Source organism: Osmerus mordax, chromosome 1 (assembly GCF_038355195.1).
Source record: "Osmerus mordax isolate fOsmMor3 chromosome 1, fOsmMor3.pri, whole genome shotgun sequence".
Classification (NCBI taxonomy): domain Eukaryota; kingdom Metazoa; phylum Chordata; class Actinopteri; order Osmeriformes; family Osmeridae; genus Osmerus; species Osmerus mordax.
This window is the reverse complement of record NC_090050.1, coordinates 1296960-1316137: the sequence shown is the minus strand read 5'-3', so window position 1 is coordinate 1316137 and position 19178 is coordinate 1296960. Positions and strand designations below refer to the sequence as shown.

At 46.5% G+C, this 19178-nt stretch overlaps 1 protein-coding gene across 2 annotated transcripts; it reads left to right on the top strand.

Annotated features, from left to right (window-relative positions):
• Positions 1–510: 510 nt before the first annotated feature.
• rbbp5 (retinoblastoma binding protein 5) lies at positions 511–18913 on the top strand. 2 transcript variants are annotated; one of them, XM_067235691.1, is made up of 14 exons: positions 511–638; positions 1080–1105; positions 1264–1436; positions 1863–2003; positions 4989–5151; positions 11028–11137; positions 11306–11425; positions 13292–13445; positions 15804–15875; positions 16199–16316; positions 16430–16499; positions 16779–17026; positions 17245–17322; positions 18487–18913. In XM_067235691.1, exons 1-14 carry the CDS (start codon positions 620–622, stop codon positions 18537–18539), a joined length of 1545 nt encoding a protein of 514 aa, XP_067091792.1. In that variant the 5' UTR covers positions 511–619; the 3' UTR covers positions 18540–18913. The 2 variants fall into 2 exon arrangements, with proteins under 2 accessions (XP_067091792.1, XP_067091784.1); XM_067235683.1 differs by having other exon boundaries at positions 17245–17454.
• The last annotated feature ends 265 nt before the right edge of the window (positions 18914–19178 follow it).

The following is a 19178-nucleotide window of genomic DNA, read 5'->3' as shown; positions in this document are numbered from 1 at the left end:
ACCGAAAGCACTTTATAGTTTATTTTAATTAATTTTGTGCACTGTACCTTATTCTTTTTGGTATGTACATTTCGTGCATGTCTTAATTATGGGTTAGAAACACGTATTTACCATTTTAATCATCCATTTCTACTAAACAAAACTCCGCCCCATTTGTCAGGGAAAGATGTAATTGGTGAATTTTTGTCAGTACCCGGATGATCACGAGTAGGAGGGCAGGTCTATAATAGTTAAGACCGTTTGCCAGCCCTGATGGATCAAAGTACCACAGTTGCTTGATAAACCTTTCATTTAAGTGTAACTGTGTACAATCTAAACGCATGTACAACTCTATATGAAGTCCGAACACATGAAGTAGCCGCAATTATTACATTATTAGTTTTTAGATCATAGAAACAAGTGTAAACGTACTACAGTAGTTTTGTCAAAAACACATTTATCATTTAGCATTTTTGTCCGGGCAAATTCAGCATCACTTTGTTTGGGGTCCTTCGTTCTGAGTAAGCGCCAGTCGCTCTCTTGTTAGCGGCAACACTGGAACGCAACCAAGGCAGTGTTTGCAATATATCATCCAATATACATTTTTTGGGTTTATTTACAGGTCCATTATTATCCGGATATGAATTTAGAGTTGCTCGGTAATTACATTTACTCGTTCATTTACAATTTGGTCGACCTTTTGCCCATAAATTAGGGAGTTGTCTATGCAGCCTTTAGCTTTAGCATGGCTATTCAGCCAATCGAGTACTTCTACTAGCTACAGAGCGCGCCTAGCTTCAATGCGAACTCATTTTAGTTCACAGAAATGACTAAAATACGAATTGTATTATTCATATAGTTTTACTGTTACATAGCTAACCAGCTAGGTAACGCTTGCTCGCTATTAAGCTACTTGGCCAGGGTTGCTGTGTTGTTGACTCTTATTAGCGTACCGTACAGTAGCTTTCTTTGTATTATTGAATGTATGCAGCTGTCAAGCAGTGATGCTAATGATCAGGCTCCTGGGTTGCTTGATTACTTGCTCGATCGGTACTGGCCGTGTTTGTGTAATAAACCTACGATTTTCTTTGTTTCTGCAGAGTCATTTGGGCAGAACTATCCAGAGGTAAGGCTAGATTATTAACTGGACAACAAGTGTGATGTTATTCATTGCCAGTTTCGATGTTTTCTTCATTTAGAGATACATTTGTATGTTTGTAATCGTCCAGAGTGCATAGCCTTTCTGCGGTTGCCTTAGTGACATCTCTGGCTATTGTGTGGTAGGAAGCAGATGGGACCCTGGACTGCATTAGCATGGCGCTCACCTGCACCTTCAACCGCTGGGGCACGCTGCTGGCCGTGGGATGCAACGACGGGAGAATCGTCATCTGGGACTTCCTGACGCGGGGCATCGCCAAAATCATCAGCGCTCACATCCACCCAGTGTGCTCGCTATGGTGAGACGAGCTCTTAACGCATGTGTTGCTCTTACATGACGTGTAATAGAGAGTTTCATAGGTAGGAAGACTGGACACGCATATGAAAAGTCATGACCGATGAGAATGTAAATGAAACATGTCAGGTCAATCATTGAGTTATTGATTTGTACCCTTATTTGTGTTGAATAAAAAGTTTGCTGCTGAATTAGGATCTTGAATGAGCATCATTTTGTCACACAACTAGGAAAACATGCCACATGCCTTGTGTGACATTTTAATTTGAAGATACAGTCAAATAACTTACTGTTTAGTCTATTCAGCCTACATCAAATTAATTGTAAAACATAAACAAGGACATCAAATTGGTTTAGCTTCCATTTATAAAACATCTCTCTCCCCCCCCCCCCCCCCCCCCCCCCCCCCATGCCATCTGTGTGTCCACAGTTGGAGCAGAGACGGACACAAGCTGGTGAGCGCGTCCACAGACAACATCGTGTCCCTGTGGGACGTCCTGACGGGGGACTGTGACCAGAGGTTCCGGTTCCCCTCGCCCATCCTCAAGCTGCAGTACCACCCCCGGGACCTGTGAGTACCCAAGCCAGCAGCCATAGAGGCAGGGCCCGCTCTCTGACAGGAGGCAGCCATAGAGGCAGGGCCAGCTCTCTGACAGGAGGCAGCCATAGAGGCAGGGCCCGCTCACTGACAGGAGGCAGTGTTCATGGAGGCAGGGCCAGCTCTCTGAAAGGAGGCAGTGTTCATGGAGGCAGGGCCCGCTCTCTGACAGGAGGCAGTGTTCATGGAGGCAGGGCCAGCTCTCTGACAGGAGGCAGTGTTCATGGAGGCAGGGCCAGCTCTCTGACAGGAGGCAGTGTTCATGGAGGCAGGGCCAGCTCTCTGAAAGGAGGCAGTGTTCATGGAGGCAGGGCCAGCTCTCTGACAGGAGGCAGTGTTCATGGAGGCAGGGCCTGCTCTCTGAAAGGAGGCAGTGTTCATGGAGGCAGGGCCCGCTCTCTGAAAGGAGGCAGTGTTCATGGAGGCAGGGCCCGCTCTCTGAAAGGAGGCAGTGCTCATGGAGGCAGGGCCAGCTCTCTGACAGGAGGCAGTGTTCATGGAGGCAGGGCCCGCTCTCTGAAAGGAGGCAGTGTTCATGGAGGCAGGGCCCGCTCACTGACAGGAGGCAGTGTTCATGGAGGCAGGGCCCGCTCTCTGACAGGAGGCAGTGTTCATGGAGGCAGGGCCCGCTCTCTGACAGGAGGCAGTGTTCATGGAGGCAGGGCCCGCTCTCTGACAGGAGGCAGTGTTCAGGGACTCAAACCAAGACCTCCTCGAGTCCTTTTGTCCCTAGTGTAGTTGTTTGTTTTGTTAGTTACCTTTACATGGATTATCTGGTGGTCATGGTCCGTTATAGATGCTGCAGTACCAAACACATGAGTTCCATACTCGTCTAAGAACTATTACATTTCGTTCATTTCCAAGACTAATCCCCTATCCAAGAATCCAACTAAATATTGGATGTTATATTACAGTTAACTTCGCTACTATATAGGGGTGTAACAGTATATTGAGGCACAATATATCGCAATGCAAACATTTTACAATATATATCGTAGAGTTATGGCAATATTTTAACAATATGACGTCCGTTTTATCCTATAAGTTATGCTACCAGCACGCAACCTACTCTGCACCTGCTTCACGCGTGCATTCACTGCATACACAGACATTCACTGCATACAGACATTCACTGCATACACAGACATTCACTGCATACACAGACATTCACTGCATACACAGACATTCACTGCATACAGACATTCACTGCATACAGACATTCACTGCATACACACATTCACTGCATACACAGACATTCACTGCATACACAGACATTCACTGCATACACAGACATTCACTGCATACAGACATTCACTGCATACAGACATTCACTGCATACACACATTCACTGCATACACAGACATTCACTGCATACACAGACATTCACTGCATACAGACATTCACTGCATACAGACATTCACTGCATACAGACATTCACTGCATACAGACATTCACTGCATACACAGACATTCACTGCATACACAGACATTCACTGCATACAGACATTCACTGCATACACACATTCACTGCATACACAGACATTCACTGCATACAGACATTCACTGCATACAGACATTCACTGCATACACAGACATTCACTGCATACACAGACATTCACTGCATACAGACATTCACTGCATACAGACATTCACTGCATACACAGACATACACTGCATACACAGACATTGCTTGAACTGAGTTAAGTTGTATGTACAACAAAGAACGTTAATCAGTTTCCACTACCATTGTTTTGGAGGGGCGGCCCGCACCCCTAAAAGTATGCCAACATATATTAATAGGCTATATCTCTCTAATATTGAAAGAAATCTATGTGTGTGGAAATTAGGAGTTTAGTTGAGTGCAGTAGGCTACCGCGATTGAACTAATGCGATTATTAAAGGCACTCGCAATTAAACTAAGCGTGTAGGAAAGTTCTGTTACTATTCGTTATTATTATTTATTCATTTTGCAGACGCTTTTATCCAAAGCGACTTCCAAAAGAGAGCTTTACAAAAGTGCATAGGTCAATGATCATAAACAACGAGATAGCCACAAAAAACATTGCGGGCAGCCAAAACATGAAGCATACATTGTGAAAAGCAAATAAGTGCCAATGGGAAGAACCATAAGAGCATGTAGTTAAACAAATTACAATTAAACAACATGAACCTCAAAAGTACAAGAGTGTACCTGGAGGAAAGCAAGCAACAATAATATAATTCACAGCGAGTACAAGTAGTTAAATCCATTACAACTAACCAACAAGTGCAACAAGTCCCTCAATGTGTCATTGTGTTCCTGGAGGAAATAAATTAACATCTGATCCAACAAATCTAAATCTATATGTACAAAAGCATATACTGGGCTAGCTGTGTAATGCTGGATTGTTTAGTTTTGACTGGCAACATACTGACGCTGCTTGTCCACAAATGCCCAAATAAAGCATATAATAGGGTTCCCTTCTCCTGCTAGGATGCCTGTTCGCGCTGCCAGGTATCTCACACTGCCTTGCAGTATCTCACGTGACTGCCTGTCACGTGACTTCCATTGAAAATGAATGGGAGGCTAAATTGAGGTCTCCCCCCTGAAAAAAATCTAATAGAATTTCAGTTTATTTTAAAATGTTGTTCAAATTGTGATGCGTTTTGTATTGTGAACCCAGTATCGCGAAACGTATGGAATCGTGAGCTGAGTGTATCGTTACACCCCATTAGCATATCACAAAAATATCTTGTCTGGTTCTCTGGAGGGTTAGGGTTAGAGAGGCATCCCTCGCTGAATTGCTTCTCCTGGGGTTTCTTCAAACAATTGTCACTCTGGGAGTTTTTCCTTGTCTCCACTGATGGTTTAGGTTTGATATATCTCCTGCATGGCAGTTTGAGAACCACTGCGTAGTGTCCCAGACTCTTGAGTAGCCTGACGGTTCCTCTGTGTTCTCTGTACGACCCCTGCCTCCAGAGACAAGGTGCTGGTGTGCCCCATGAAGTCGGCCCCGGTGCTGCTCACGCTGTCCGACTCCAAGCACGTGGTCCTGCCCGTGGACGACGACTCGGACCTGAACGTGGTGGCGGCCTTCGACCGGCGGGGGGAGTTCATCTACACCGGCAACGCCAAGGGAAAGGTGTGTGTGTGTGGGTTTGTTTGTGTGTGTGTCCGTCATAACTGGGTCAGTTACTGAGATCAGTATAACACAAGTATTTGAGTGGTAAGTAAGTAAGACTTTATTTATATAGCACATTTCATACAAGAATTGTAGCTCAAGGTGCTTTACATAAAATCAATAAAAACAATAATACAAGTGATAAATAATTCAAACAATAATAAAAATCCCAATAAGATCTCTGTTCAAGAGAGAAAACAACTTTAAAAAGTAGGAAAACCCTTTTGAGATAAAATTACTTAAATGCTTCGGTAAAAAGGTAGGTTTTAAGCTGTCTTTTAAAAATGTCTAGAGTGTTAGCTTCCCTAATATTTATGGGTAATTTGTTCCATAGTTTTGGGGCGTAATTGACAAAGGCCGAATCACCAATCTTCTTATGACTGCTTCTGGTGACCTCTAATAGGCCTGCATTTGATGATCGCAGTGTTCTAGCTGGTGTGTAGTTTATAAAGGAGTTGGCAATGTAGCTAGGTCGTTGTCCGTGTAGAGCTTTGTATGTGAGGAAAAGGACCTTAAAGTCAATTCTGAAGGTAACAGGGAGCCAGTGTAAAGTAGCTAGGACAGGACTAATGTGTTCTCTCCTTTTAGTTTTGGTTAATAATCTAGCTGCAGAATTTTGAATGAGCTGTAGTCTTTCAGTGGTTTTCTTGGGAAGACCAGTGAAAAGTGCGTTACAGTAGTCCAGCCGGCTGGATATAAAAGCATGAATTAACTTCTCTGCATCATTTTGGTTTATGAATGGTCGTACCTTTGCTATATTCCTCAGGTGAAAGAAAGCGGTTTTGGTCACTTTATTAATGTGAGAGTTGAAATTCAAATCTGAGTCCAGGATTACGCCGAGACTCGTCACCTCTGGTTTAAGACAGGGGGTTAAGCCTCCAAGATTCTTAATAAGCATCTCTCTTTTGGATTTGGGGCCACATAGTAGGACTTCGGTTTTGTCTTCATTTAATTTAAGAAAGTTATCATTCATCCATTTGTTTATTGCCAACAGGCAGTTTGTAATGGAATTGATGGCCGTTGCATCGTTGGGTTCAGTGGATATATATAGTTGTGTGTCATCTGCATAGCTATGGAAATCTATGTTATGTTCTCTGATTATGTCGCCGAGTGGTAACATATAAAGAGAAAAAAGTAATGGACCTAAGCAGCTTCCTTGAGCAACCCCGTAGCAGTTCTCATGTTTCTTGGACCTATGGTCACCTAAACTAACATAAAACTTCCTTCCTGTGATATATGATTTCAGCCAGTTCAATACACTATCCGTGAACCGAATAAGCTTTTCCAGTCTATTGATTAGGATGTCGTGATCAATTGTATCAAATGCTGCACTGAGATCTAGCAGGATAAGGATAGAGACTTTATTTGCATCAGAGTTTAGTCTGAGGTCGCTAATTATTTTGGTGAGAGCAGTTTCAGTACTGTGATATTTCCTGAAACCTGACTGCGAGACTTCCAGGATGTTATTTTCTTCAAGAAAAGAATTTAATTGGACTAAAACTATCTTTTCCAGTACTTTACTAATAAATGGGAGGTTTGATATTGGTCTGTAATTTGCAAGTAGACTGTTATCCAATTTGGGTTTCTTTAATAGGGGCTTTACAACAGCTGTTTTGAAGGCATCTGGGAAGACGCCAGTTCTAAGGGATGTGTTTATAATCTCTAGCACCGGACCTGAGACACTATCAAACACTCGCTTAAAGAATGTTGTGGGTATAGGATCAATATCTGAGGTTGTGGAGTTAGATTCGCTGACAATTTTGGAAAGTTCACTAAGTGTGATACAGGTAAATGTGCTCATGGTTATGTTGCAGAATCTACTGATGTCAGTTTCGACCCCACTATTAATAATACTCGCTCTAATCAAAGTTATTTTGTTCTTGAAGAACAAAGCAAGCTCTTCACATTTAACTGCTGAGGATGGAGGTGGGGCAGGGACAGTGTTTAGCAGCTGGTCAATGGTGGAGAAAAGAACTCTGGAATTTCTGGCATTTTCTGTAATAATGTTGGAGAAATATTCTCTCCTTGCTAGACGGATGGTTTTGTTAAAGGTGGTTAGTGTATCTTTGTAGATATTGTAGTGGATAGTGATCTTTGTTTTCCTCCATTTTCTCTCTGCTGCACGGCATTTTCTTTTCGTTTCACTAACATTTTTATTTCTCAGCCATGGGGAGGTTCTGCTTGTGCACTTCTTTTTGGTTTTCAGTGGTGCAACAGAGTCTAACACAGATAATAGTGCTTCATTGAGGTTCTCTACCATTTCATTCAGAGAGCAATCATGGTAAGTCGGCTCATATAGAGCAAATTGTTCAGAAAATGTCATCATAGCTGTATCGTCTAAATATCTTCTATGGACTAAGAATTCTTTTTTGGTTTTTGTTAGGATAATTTCCACATTAAAAAGTATATAATGATGGTCTGAGAGGGGTAGATCAGTTATTGAAATATTATTGATATTTAGTCCAGTTGTTATCACTAGATCTAGTGTGTTTCCGTGCCGGTGTGTTGGGTCTGTTATGTGTTGAGTTAGATTGAAACTGTCAAGGAGATTTAAGAGCTCAATAGTTCTTGGGTCTGCTTTTTTATTTACTTGGATATTTAAGTCTCCGTTTAAAACTACTTTGTCATATCTAGTGACACATAGTTATAATAGTTCAGAGAATTCTTGTATGAATATTGGCGAGTGCTTGGGTGGCCGATATATAATAACAAAAAGTATTGATTCGGTTTTGAGCTCTATAGCAAGATATTCATATGATGTGAATTCACCTAGCTCAGTGATTTTGAACAACAGTTTAGAGGAGAAAATAGCTGCGACTACTCCACCTTTTTTTGATGTCCTTGAAACTTGGTGAAAGCTGTAATCAGGCGGACACGCTTCTATCAAAGTTGCTGTTGCCGTGTCATTGTTTAGCCAGGTTTCTGTTAGACAGATGCAGTCTAAGTTGTTTTCTTTGACCAGATCATTAACTAGGAATGTTTTGTTATTTAGTGATCTAACATTTAGAAGGGCCAGTTTCATCTGTGGGGTATTAACAGATAAAACATGGGTAGATAAATCTGTTGGAAGAATATGGATAGTTCTGTGACTTCTAACACTAGTTTCAGGTTTGTAACCATGCATTTTACCATGCCATTTTCTGTTTGTGATGATGCCCGGTATGTCCAATGAAATAGCATGGTGGCTGTCCTAGCGTAGCTTTTCTTTGGGAAAGTCTCTGTCACTGAGCTGTTCCATCACAAGGGAATTCATCCGGGGGGTGCAGATCTGTGCAGGGCCCATGTCCTTGCAGGAGGCTGTTTGAATGTTCTGTTCTGTTCCATGGGAGGTTGTTTGGGATACGTCAGTCAGCTTAGACACAACAGGGATAGGGAGAGAAGCTTGATTTGTGGTCAGGAGCACGTGATTGATGTTTGCTGTTAGTAGTCGAGATCCTCTACGGTTTGGGTGGAGTCCGTCAGCTTGAAAATGGTCTGCACAGTTCCAGAACACATTGAAGTTATCGATAAATCTCAGTTTGTGTGTCAGACAGACAGATGCCAACCATGTGTTGAAGGATAGTAGTCGACTGAAGGCTTCTTTTCCTCAGCGAAAGCATGCAATCGGTCCACTGATGAATACATCTTGATATCTGTTAAGTGTGTTCAGTAGCTGGGTGAAATGTTTTTTAAGTATCTCAGTGCCAGTTTTCTTGTGTAGGATATCAAACGAGCCAGTGTGGATGATAATCTTAGGGTTGTTTGGTTTATTGTTGAGGATTGTTTGTACCTCTGAGGACAGTTCCTCGACAGATGTGTTGCTAAGACAAATATTTTCTGTCTTTGCCAGTTTAACATGTGCTGTCATGGCATCTCCAATCAAGATAGTGGCCATATGTGGTGTTGTGTTTGCATTTCTAACGTTTGCCTTATCAGTAGCTGCGGGGCCAGTTCTTATCTTATTTGGGTTAGCAATGATAGGATCTTGTGCTAGACCAAGGTTAGACACTGCGTTAGTGCTAGCAGTAGATTCTATAGTGCTAGCAGTGTTAGCTCCTCTAAGTGTTGATGGGCTGTGGGTAGTCTTAGCATACCTTGGATCTTGATAATCCTGTGGTATTGTTGTCTGATTAGGCTTGATAGGGGGTCGAACAGCGCCCCGAGTGGTCCGAGAGGGGCTTGGAGTGAAATGGGGGACTCCCGGTCGCAGCAGACGATGATGTGTTGGATTTGCATGTGTGTAGTAGCTACCATCATGGTGTGTCGGCGATCTGGGCCCTTCATGTTTGTTAGCTGCGTGGCTAGCACTCCTGTGCCTCTTCGCCTTGGATTCCACACACAAGGGAGAGAAAGTTCCCAGTGGTTCGAAACTGTTTCTGAGTGTGACAGGAGGAGAGGTGATGCGGGAAGAGTTTCTGCCTCGCTTTTTTTGCTGTTTATCCTTGGTGACAGTCCCATCTCTGATGAAGGTAGAAGCGGCGCTAGGCCTCTTTGGTTTAGCACCGAGAGCAGACCATGACTCATCCGGTCCAACGGCCGGTGGAGAGAAAGCTGGTTCCAAGGGTGGCTCATTGGCAGGTAGCTTAGCCTCCGGGCTAGGTAGCATGGAATCTATGAAGTCTTCGGTCTCTCTGATATCTAAGTGGGTTCTGACTCTTAGCTCCAGTTCGACTATCCTCTGAGTAAGTTGTTTGCAGTCATTACAAGCCATAGTTCTACAGGGAACAAGCTTTAGTTGGCTTGCCTGTGGTCAGTCTTGGAGGGCAGCCAAAAATACTTCTGTTCTCCTTGGGCTTCAGTCCTCTCAGGTTGTTCCTTTTTGTAGTATTTGATTTTGAGTAATATCTTCAAAAACTATCCAAATGATTGAAACTTCAGAGCATTTCTCTGTGAATAACTAGACAATACGATAGAAGCCAAGCAGGGAAGCAAGCAGGGAAGGTCAGGGGGAGGAGAGGGAAAGAAAATGCGACTGCCTTCGTTGAGAGCGTAGTAGAAGTGTAGTAGTGTTTCATTTGCTTCTTGGAACTTATGAGAGTGAGTGATTGGATTGATCACAGTGGTTGACATTAAACAAGTGCGTATTATTTCATAGTATTTCACTCGCTGTGTCTCAATACAGCCTTACTACATACTGTTTAAGCCAAATTGTTATTTTAAACATCAGTATAGGTATTGGCCCAGAATTTCAGAACTAGTGCATCTCATACTTAAAGGCAGGGTAGGTAAAGTTGTTGAGAAGCACTTTTTGTCATATCTGCTGAAACAAACTTCACTTCCTGATAGTAACCATCTAAAGATGTGACAGTAAAATTAAATGTATCTGATATCTGTGGGCGTCGCAGGACTGTAATAAACAGGACTAATCATTTCATTCGGACCGAACAAAATGATTGGACGGCATGCAGACCCAATGCAATGATTGAACGGGCTACTTGTTTGCCTGTCCACCTACCTCCCGGCAGTAGACAGGCATGTGTTTTGAAGGAGTGGCTTTAACCCTTGTGCTGCCTTCGGGTCACATGACCCAAAGGTTCATAATGAACCATCATTGTGTTTACCCAATTTTACCCAATACAAAAACAAATAATTTTCTTTTAACCTTCGCAATGTGGGGGGTCTGAGACAGCCCAACGGTTAAAAGAAAATGCTTCACTTTGTTTTTGTATGCGGTAAAGTTGTTGCAATATGACGGTGGGTCACAATGATTGTCAGAATGACCCGAAGATAACACAAGGGTTAAAGGGAGGGGGTGGGATATTTAGGTTTGATTCCTTTCAAACTCTAGACAAAATGGCTAGGTTTGCAAAACTTACTGACCCTGCCTTTAATACAAACTACCCAACTTCCTCCCTCAGATCCTGGTGTTGAACACAGACACTCAGGACCTGGTAGCATCCTTTAGGGTGACCACGGGCACTAGCAACACCACGGCCATCAAGTCCATCGAGTTTGCACGCAAGGGCAGGTGAGTCCATGTGCATGGGACCAAGGGAACCGAAATATGTCTTTAAGCGCTTGTCTCATTTTCCGTAGCCTTGAGGCGACTGAACTGATAACCATGTCGGACACAGGCGATGATGTGAGCAAATGTGCCTGTTGTTCGTGCGGTGACCAGTTTCCTTCCTGTGTCCAGCTGTTTCCTCATCAACACAGCCGACCGTATCATCCGCGTGTACGACGGCAGGGAGGTCCTAACCTGTGGCAGAGACGGGGAACCAGAGCCCCTGCAGAAACTACAGGACCTGGTCAACAGGTACACACACAAACAGAGGCATACACACTACTGTTTGTAACAGTAGTGGTGTGTGTGTGGAGTGTAGAGGGTGTGTAACAGTAGTGGTGTGTGGAGTGTAGAGGGTGTGTAACAGTAGTGGTGTGTGTGTGTGGAGTGTAGAGGGTGTGTAACAGTAGTGGTGTGTGTGGAGTGTAGAGGGTGTGTAACAGTAGTGGTGTGTGTGTGGAGTGTAGAGGGTGTGTAACAGTAGTGGTGTGTGTGGAGTGTAGAGGGTGTGTGGAGTGTAGAGGGTGTGTAACAGTAGTGGTGTGTGTGGAGTGTAGAGGGTGTGTAACAGTAGTGGTGTGTGTGGAGTGTAGAGGGTGTGTAACAGTAGTGGTGTGTGTGTGTGGAGTGTAGAGGGTGTGTAACAGTAGTAGTGTGTGTGGAGTGTAGAGGGTGTGTAACAGTAGTGGTGTGTGTGTGGAGTGTAGAGGGTGTGTAACAGTAGTGGTGTGTAGAGGGTGTGTAACAGTAGTGGTGTGTGTGTGGAGTGTAGAGGGTGTGTAACAGTAGTGGTGTGTGTGTGGAGTGTAGAGGGTGTGTAACAGTAGTGGTGTGTGTGTGGAGTGTAGAGGGTGTGTAACAGTAGTGGTGTGTGTGTGGAGTGTAGAGGGTGTGTAACAGTAGTGGTGTGTGTGTGGAGTGTAGAGGGTGTGTAACAGTAGTGGTGTGTGTGTGGAGTGTAGAGGGTGTGTAACAGTAGTGGTGTGTGTGGAGTGTAGAGGGTGTGTAACAGTAGTGGTGTGTGTGTGTGTGGAGTGTAGAGGGTGTGTAACAGTAGTGGTGTGTGTGTGTGGAGTGTAGAGGGTGTGTAACAGTAGTGGTGTGTGTGTGGAGTGTAGAGGGTGTGTAACAGTAGTGGTGTGTGTGTGTGGAGTGTAGAGGGTGTGTAACAGTAGTGGTGTGTGTGTGTGGAGTGTAGAGGGTGTGTAACAGTAGTAGTGTGTGTGGAGTGTAGAGGGTGTGTAACAGTAGTGGTGTGTGTGTGGAGTGTAGAGGGTGTGTAACAGTAGTGGTGTGTGTGTGGAGTGTAGAGGGTGTGTAACAGTAGTGGTGTGTGTGTGGAGTGTAGAGGGTGTGTAACAGTAGTGGTGTGTGTGGAGTGTAGAGGGTGTGTAACAGTAGTGGTGTGTGTGTGGAGTGTAGAGGGTGTGTAACAGTAGTGGTGTGTGTGTGGAGTGTAGAGGGTGTGTAACAGTAGTGGTGTGTGTGTGGAGTGTAGAGGGTGTGTAACAGTAGTGGTGTGTGTGTGGAGTGTAGAGGGTGTGTAACAGTAGTGGTGTGTAGAGGGTGTGTAACAGTAGTGGTGTGTGTGTGGAGTGTAGAGGGTGTGTAACAGTAGTGGTGTGTGTGTGGAGTGTAGAGGGTGTGTAACAGTAGTGGTGTGTGTGTGTGGAGTGTAGAGGGTGTGTAACAGTAGTGGTGTGTGTGTGTGGAGTGTAGAGGGTGTGTAACAGTAGTAGTGTGTGTGGAGTGTAGAGGGTGTGTAACAGTAGTGGTGTGTGTGTGGAGTGTAGAGGGTGTGTAACAGTAGTGGTGTGTAGAGGGTGTGTAACAGTAGTGGTGTGTGTGTGGAGTGTAGAGGGTGTGTAACAGTAGTGGTGTGTGTGTGGAGTGTAGAGGGTGTGTAACAGTAGTGGTGTGTGTGTGTGGAGTGTAGAGGGTGTGTAACAGTAGTGGTGTGTGTGTGTGGAGTGTAGAGGGTGTGTAACAGTAGTAGTGTGTGTGGAGTGTAGAGGGTGTGTAACAGTAGTGGTGTGTGTGTGGAGTGTAGAGGGTGTGTAACAGTAGTGGTGTGTAACAGTAGTGGTGTGTAACAGTAGTGGTGTGTGTGTCCTCCAGAACCCCCTGGAAGCGATGCTGCTTCTCTGGGGATGGGGAGTACATCGTAGCGGGCTCAGCCAGGCAGCATGCCCTCTACATCTGGGAGAAGAGCATCGGGAACCTGGTGAAGATCCTGCACGGCACTAGAGGAGAACTGCTGCTGGACGTGGCGGTAGGAACACTGTCCTCTCCTCCTCCTCTCTCCTCCTCTCCTCCACTCTCCTTTCCTCTCCTCTTCCTCCTCTCCTTGCCTCTCCTCCTCGCCTCTCCTCATCTCCTCTCCACCTCCCTCCTCTCCCCTCTTCTCCTGTCTCCTCCACCTACTCATCCTATCCTCCTCTCAATTATATTATATACTTAATTAAATTAGCTTTAGAGGCCAATAGTGTGAAAATGGTTGATAGGCGTATAGTTGGCAAAAAAGACCTGCGTTTATAGTGTTTGAAGCCACATACAGAGGCAAGTTCTAGAAGCAGACAGGATCCTGACGACACCAGAGGAACTTAAGGGCGGGTCCCAGTCAAGCTAACACACTATTACTTACTTAAATATTAGCCAGCTCCAATTGTTAGTGTCCCAGTGCTGGGATTTACATCCGTGGTTGCAGCTCACTAGAACGTTCTATTGCAACATTTACTCGTTGGTGGGAAAGCAATGATGCCAATAGCCTGGTATGGCGACCTACTGACCTTAGAAGACTGTGCCTAGCAGGTCCAGTCTTGACATCATGAACCTAACAAAGGACCATAAAGACTCCAGGAGTTGTAACATGGCTGCACAGCTAGTGGTTGATGATCCCATAGCTCTTCTCTACCCTTTTCAACTCACAAAAGCACTTCCTGAACACAAAGGCACTGTGGGGTCCTCTCTGTTCCATCACAACTATATTAGCAACACTAACATGACCCTGACACTGGGCAAGGAATTACATGGTGTTCTATGAATTCTAAGAATCGGGTTGATAATTCCGTTGGAAATCAAGAGTAAACACAGAGTAGAAAGTGTCACATTTCATACAAAAACATTTAGATTTTGAAGGTAAGACATGATTTCCTCTTATCTGATGTATTCACAATATTAGTGTAATGTAAAGTTGGTGTAGTGTAATGTAAGATAGCCAGTTTATAGGTTACAATGTTCCTTTAATATTAAACCCAAGAGAAATGTTACCTACCGTGAGCACCAAAAGTTATTGCACTGTAACAATTCCTTACTTATAAGATTATTATTTTGGTGTTTAGTGTTTGCTTGAAGAATGGTTTAATTGTACCCTCCTTCAATTTGTGGACGCTCCACTTTAAACCACAAAAAAAAAAACTGTCAGATATCCTCGGACAGTTTAAAAACAGTGATAATCATGAGGGAGATTGGTAAGCACAGTCTCTGAGTTTGACATCTGGTTTCATATGGGAAACCCAGAATGTTCTGGACACTGTTAGCAGTCACGTCATTAAAGAGGGTAGTTCATGTTCAATGTGACTGTAGACAGCAGAAGACAACAAGCCCCTAAAACACACCTTACTGAACACAACTTTCCAAGGGACTCTTGGATTCCTCACGAGATTCCCTCTACTTTAGTGCAGGTTATATGAAATTATTCTGGCGTTCAAAGAGGCAAAGGTCAGACAATGATATCTAACCTGTGACCGTCAGGCTTCTCCAGCATGTCCCAGCGCCCTGCCAGCATGTCCCAGCACCCTGCCAGCATGTCCCAGCACCCTGCTCCGTTGGCAGCCTCAGCCCACTCTGGACGCCGTTGTGTCGGCCCTGTGGCGCGACCTCTGCCCGGGACGCCCCCCGGGGCCCCGCCACCCTCTGGAGCACATCTACTCCAGCATGTCCCAGCGCCCTGAGCTAGCCACCCTGCCCCTCTACTCCGTCTACTTTGACCCTGTCACTGAGCAGCTGCCCTGCACGTCCTCAGAGGGACTCAAGTGGGTAGCGCTTCTAGAAACCAAGCTCCCTGTATTCCCAGTCCTTGTCCCGTGCACTAAAACCAATGTGTTCCCCTTGTGGTCGAAAGGCACAGTTTCAACCTGCGGCTGAGTGTGTTTGACTCGTGGGCTGACCTGGACAGAGAGAGCCAGAGAGTCCAAGAGAGGGAGTCAAAGAGGAGGCGCTTCGTGGCTCCTGGAGGAGGGGCCCATGCCAGGGGCGTCTGCCCGTGTAGACTAGACTGCTCCTGTAGACTGTCTCGCTTCGGAGCCTCCAGCAGGAGGAGAAACCCAACCCAAACTTGAAACATCTTATTTAACTGAATCATTCTACTATATTTCATTGAAGCAGTATTTAACTCATTCAAAAAATAAAGAATGACCTAGGAAGCCTTGTCCAAAATGCTTCATGGAAAATATTTCATGTTTCAGTTTCTGATTTATCCAGGAAGCAAGCACAATACAGACACAAAGGCATCCAGACAGACAAAAAAAATTATATATATTGTGGCAGATAAGTGGTTTAGTTGACTGTTTGAAATGCACATATAACCTTTGACCCCTGAAGCCACTCTGTTGACCCCTGACCTCCACAGTGGCACCCGGTGCGTCCCATCATCGCCTCCATCTCCAGCGGAGTGGTGTCCATCTGGGCCCAGAACCAAGTGGTGAGTGTCCCATTCTCAGCCCCTCCTGTCGGCCCTTGTCTGGGTAAACAGGCCCCTAGACCCTGCCTAAGATGCAGGAACCATTCCAAACTTACACCTGGACCCTACTCTGGGAACTAGTGAAAGTAACACAGATCCTATTTCAACCCACCATCAGTCGCCGATACCAAACTTGAAATGTTCCAGTCCTTTCTCTACTAAAAACATCTGGTGGCCAAAACCAACCAATTCCAAACCAAAACCCTAAAAGTATCCTAGTAATAATTCTAGCAGCCAGTGCCAGTTCTAGCTGCGTTGTGAGTTGTGTTATTTTGGGTGTTCAGGAAAACTGGAGTGCTTTTGCCCCGGACTTTAAAGAGCTGGACGAGAATGTGGAGTACGAGGAGAGAGAGTCTGAGTTTGACATAGAAGACGAGGACAAGAGTGAACCAGAACAGACAGGTACACACACTACACACACACACTACACAGACACACACACACACGCCAGACACTGTCTTGCATTATCTTTCTAGTGAAAGGATATTGATGCTGTGTATTTGTGTGTGTGTTAGGCGCGGATGCGGCCGAGGATGAGGAGGTAGATGTGACCTCTGTCGACCCCATCATAGCGTTCTGCAGCAGGTGAGTGGAGGGGATTTGTGGATTAAATAGACCTGGTCCACTATTCACACCAACCTTGAAACCTGCAGAGAACTAAATCCACCACCTCTCCTATCCTCACCACCTCTCCTATCCTCACCACCTCTCCTATCCTCACCACCTCTCCTATCCTCACCACCTCTCCCACTCCTACGTCCACCCCCACCCTAACATCCACCCCTACCTACCTTCACCCTCACCTTCTTCTCCTACCCTCACCTCCACCTGTCCCCCTACCCCTTCCCCCTCCACCCCCACCAGTGACGAGGAGCTGGAGGACTACAAGGCCCTGCTGTACCTGCCCATCGCCCCGGAGGTGGAGGACCCCGAAGAGAACCCGTTCGGCCCTCCTCCGGACGGCGCTGGAGGCGCCTCGCAGACGGCCCCCGCCGAGGAGCCCTCGTCTGCGGGGGACGGCAAGAAGCAGCGGCAGCCCTCGTCCGAGGGGGGGCCGGCCAAGAAGAAGGCCCGCACCACCACCATCGAGCTGCAGGGGGTGCCCAGCGACGGTGAGGCCTCAAACGAGGGGACACACATCACACACACGGCCCTGCAAACGTATTGAACCCCCTAGAACAATTCTGTCATAAGCGCAAATGGAGTGAAATGTTGTTCTGATAAAAATCAATTCAAATCAAAAGCTTCAGTTATGACTCCATGGCACCCAGTGCTGCTGAAGGGTGATCACACACAGTAAACTGACCCCCCCCCCTTCACTGTCCCCCAGAGGTGCACCCCCTGCTGGGCGTGAAGGGCGACAGCAAGTCGAAGAAGAAGACAGCGGGCCGTCCCAAAGGCTCCAAAGGTAAAGAGAAAGACTTCCCCTTCAGGCCCAAACCCCACAGGGGCGAGCGGCCCTACCCCTCGGACGGAGACGCGGGAGGAGGAGGAGGAGGAGGGATGAAGGGCAGGATGGAGGGGGGCCTAGCCACAGCTGGTAAGGACCCGAGCTCCCTCTAGCCGCGCCTCATGGCTGGGAGCTACGCTAGGCTAGCTGTTCACGTTGCTTCACTTTGCCCCCACCCCCCACAGCCTTCTCCAACACCCACATGCTGACTGATCCTGCAAGTCCCCTAAGCTAGGCACTGGACACATGACCCCACCCCCTTGCTTAGATCCCCCCCCCACCCGCTGCAAACTTCACCTAGCCCAATGGGCGTGGTCAGTGCTGACTTCCTGTAGACAGCATCAGGTCCTCGTGGGCTCTCCCATGGCTAGTTTCACCTACTTCCTGCTTGCCCTTTGACCTTCCTGCTCCTGCCTGGCTCCTGCTCGCTCGTCCCAGGCGTGTGTGCTGTGTGTGTCTCCAGGTACGCTTCCTCATGTCCTCTGTGGGTGCTGCGGCAGGCGCTCCTGCGGGGCAGGCGCTCCTGCGGGGCAGGCGCTCCTGCGGGGCAGGCGCTCCTGCGGGGCAGGCGCTCCTGCGGGGCAGGCGCTCCTGCGGGGCAGGCGCTCCTGCGGGGCAGGCGCTCCTGCGGGGCAGGCGCTCCTGCGGGGCAGGCGCTCCTGCGGGGCAGGCGCTCCTGCGGGGCAGGCGCTCCTGCGGGGCAGGCGCTCCTGCGGGGCCGTGGGTCTAGCTTGATTGGGACGGGCGTGTAAGACGTGCTTAGTGGGATCTCCTGTGCGTACGATGTGCCAGCAGGTTTCCTGGGATTAGTTTGTTGTTATTGTTTGAACTCTCTCTGTATCTCGTGCTTCTGTCATGTGCAGCTTCAGAAGGCCCACCAGATGAGTCCTAGTTTAACTGTTTAAAAGCCAGAACACTCAATGTGTCATCGCCCCTCTGTATATTTGACTAGTGCCAGTAACTGGTCAGTGAACCATGAAAGGGTCTGGCAGCAAATGATCCAGCTGAGCAGATGAATGATAACCAGCGTCACAGTGGCATCACCATGGCCCTGATCCACTGTTGTGTTGTTACTGGATTGTTCCCAGGCGCTCTCTGATGCTTGTGACTTTTTCCCCACAGGAAGTCTGGGTTCCCAGTCGTACAAGCAGCCTGATCTGCAGGGTCTGGACTAACGGGGCCCTGGTCCTGGAGAAGAGACATACAGCCCTCATCTCTTCTCACCACAAAAGACTGTCCTCATGACCTCAGAATGCCCCCCTCCAGAGGAAAAGGGATTATGAAATGACAACCCGGAATCACTGGACCCTGGGGGATTCTCCTTCCCCTGACCCTCAAGGATTGATGTCACCATGGTTACCTGGACGTTGAACTCCTCTCCTATGCGTGTACCTTGATGTTCAGTTGTACCTGTGTTCTGTGCAGGGCGCGGGATGTACAGAGATTTGAAGATACTCCTTGCCTTTCATTACTGCTATGCTTCACCGTTTCTGTATAGGAGCTTTATACTTTTTTAATACATTCATTAAACCATTTTGATCTTTGGTGAGTGGAGCCTGTTTGTATGGGAGTTCTAGGTTATAAGAGTAGGCTGTGAAAGAGGTTATTGTTTCCCACCAACCTAATCAAGTTCTGTAGTCTGTAGAACCTTCTGTTCCTGTAAATCTGGTACCTCTGTAGAACCTGGTACCTCTGTAGAACTTGGTGTTCCTGGAGAACCTGGTACCACTGTAGAACCTGGTACCACTGTAGAACTTGGTACCTCTGTAGAACCTGGTGTCCCTGTAGAACCTGGTGTCCCTGTAGAACCTGAT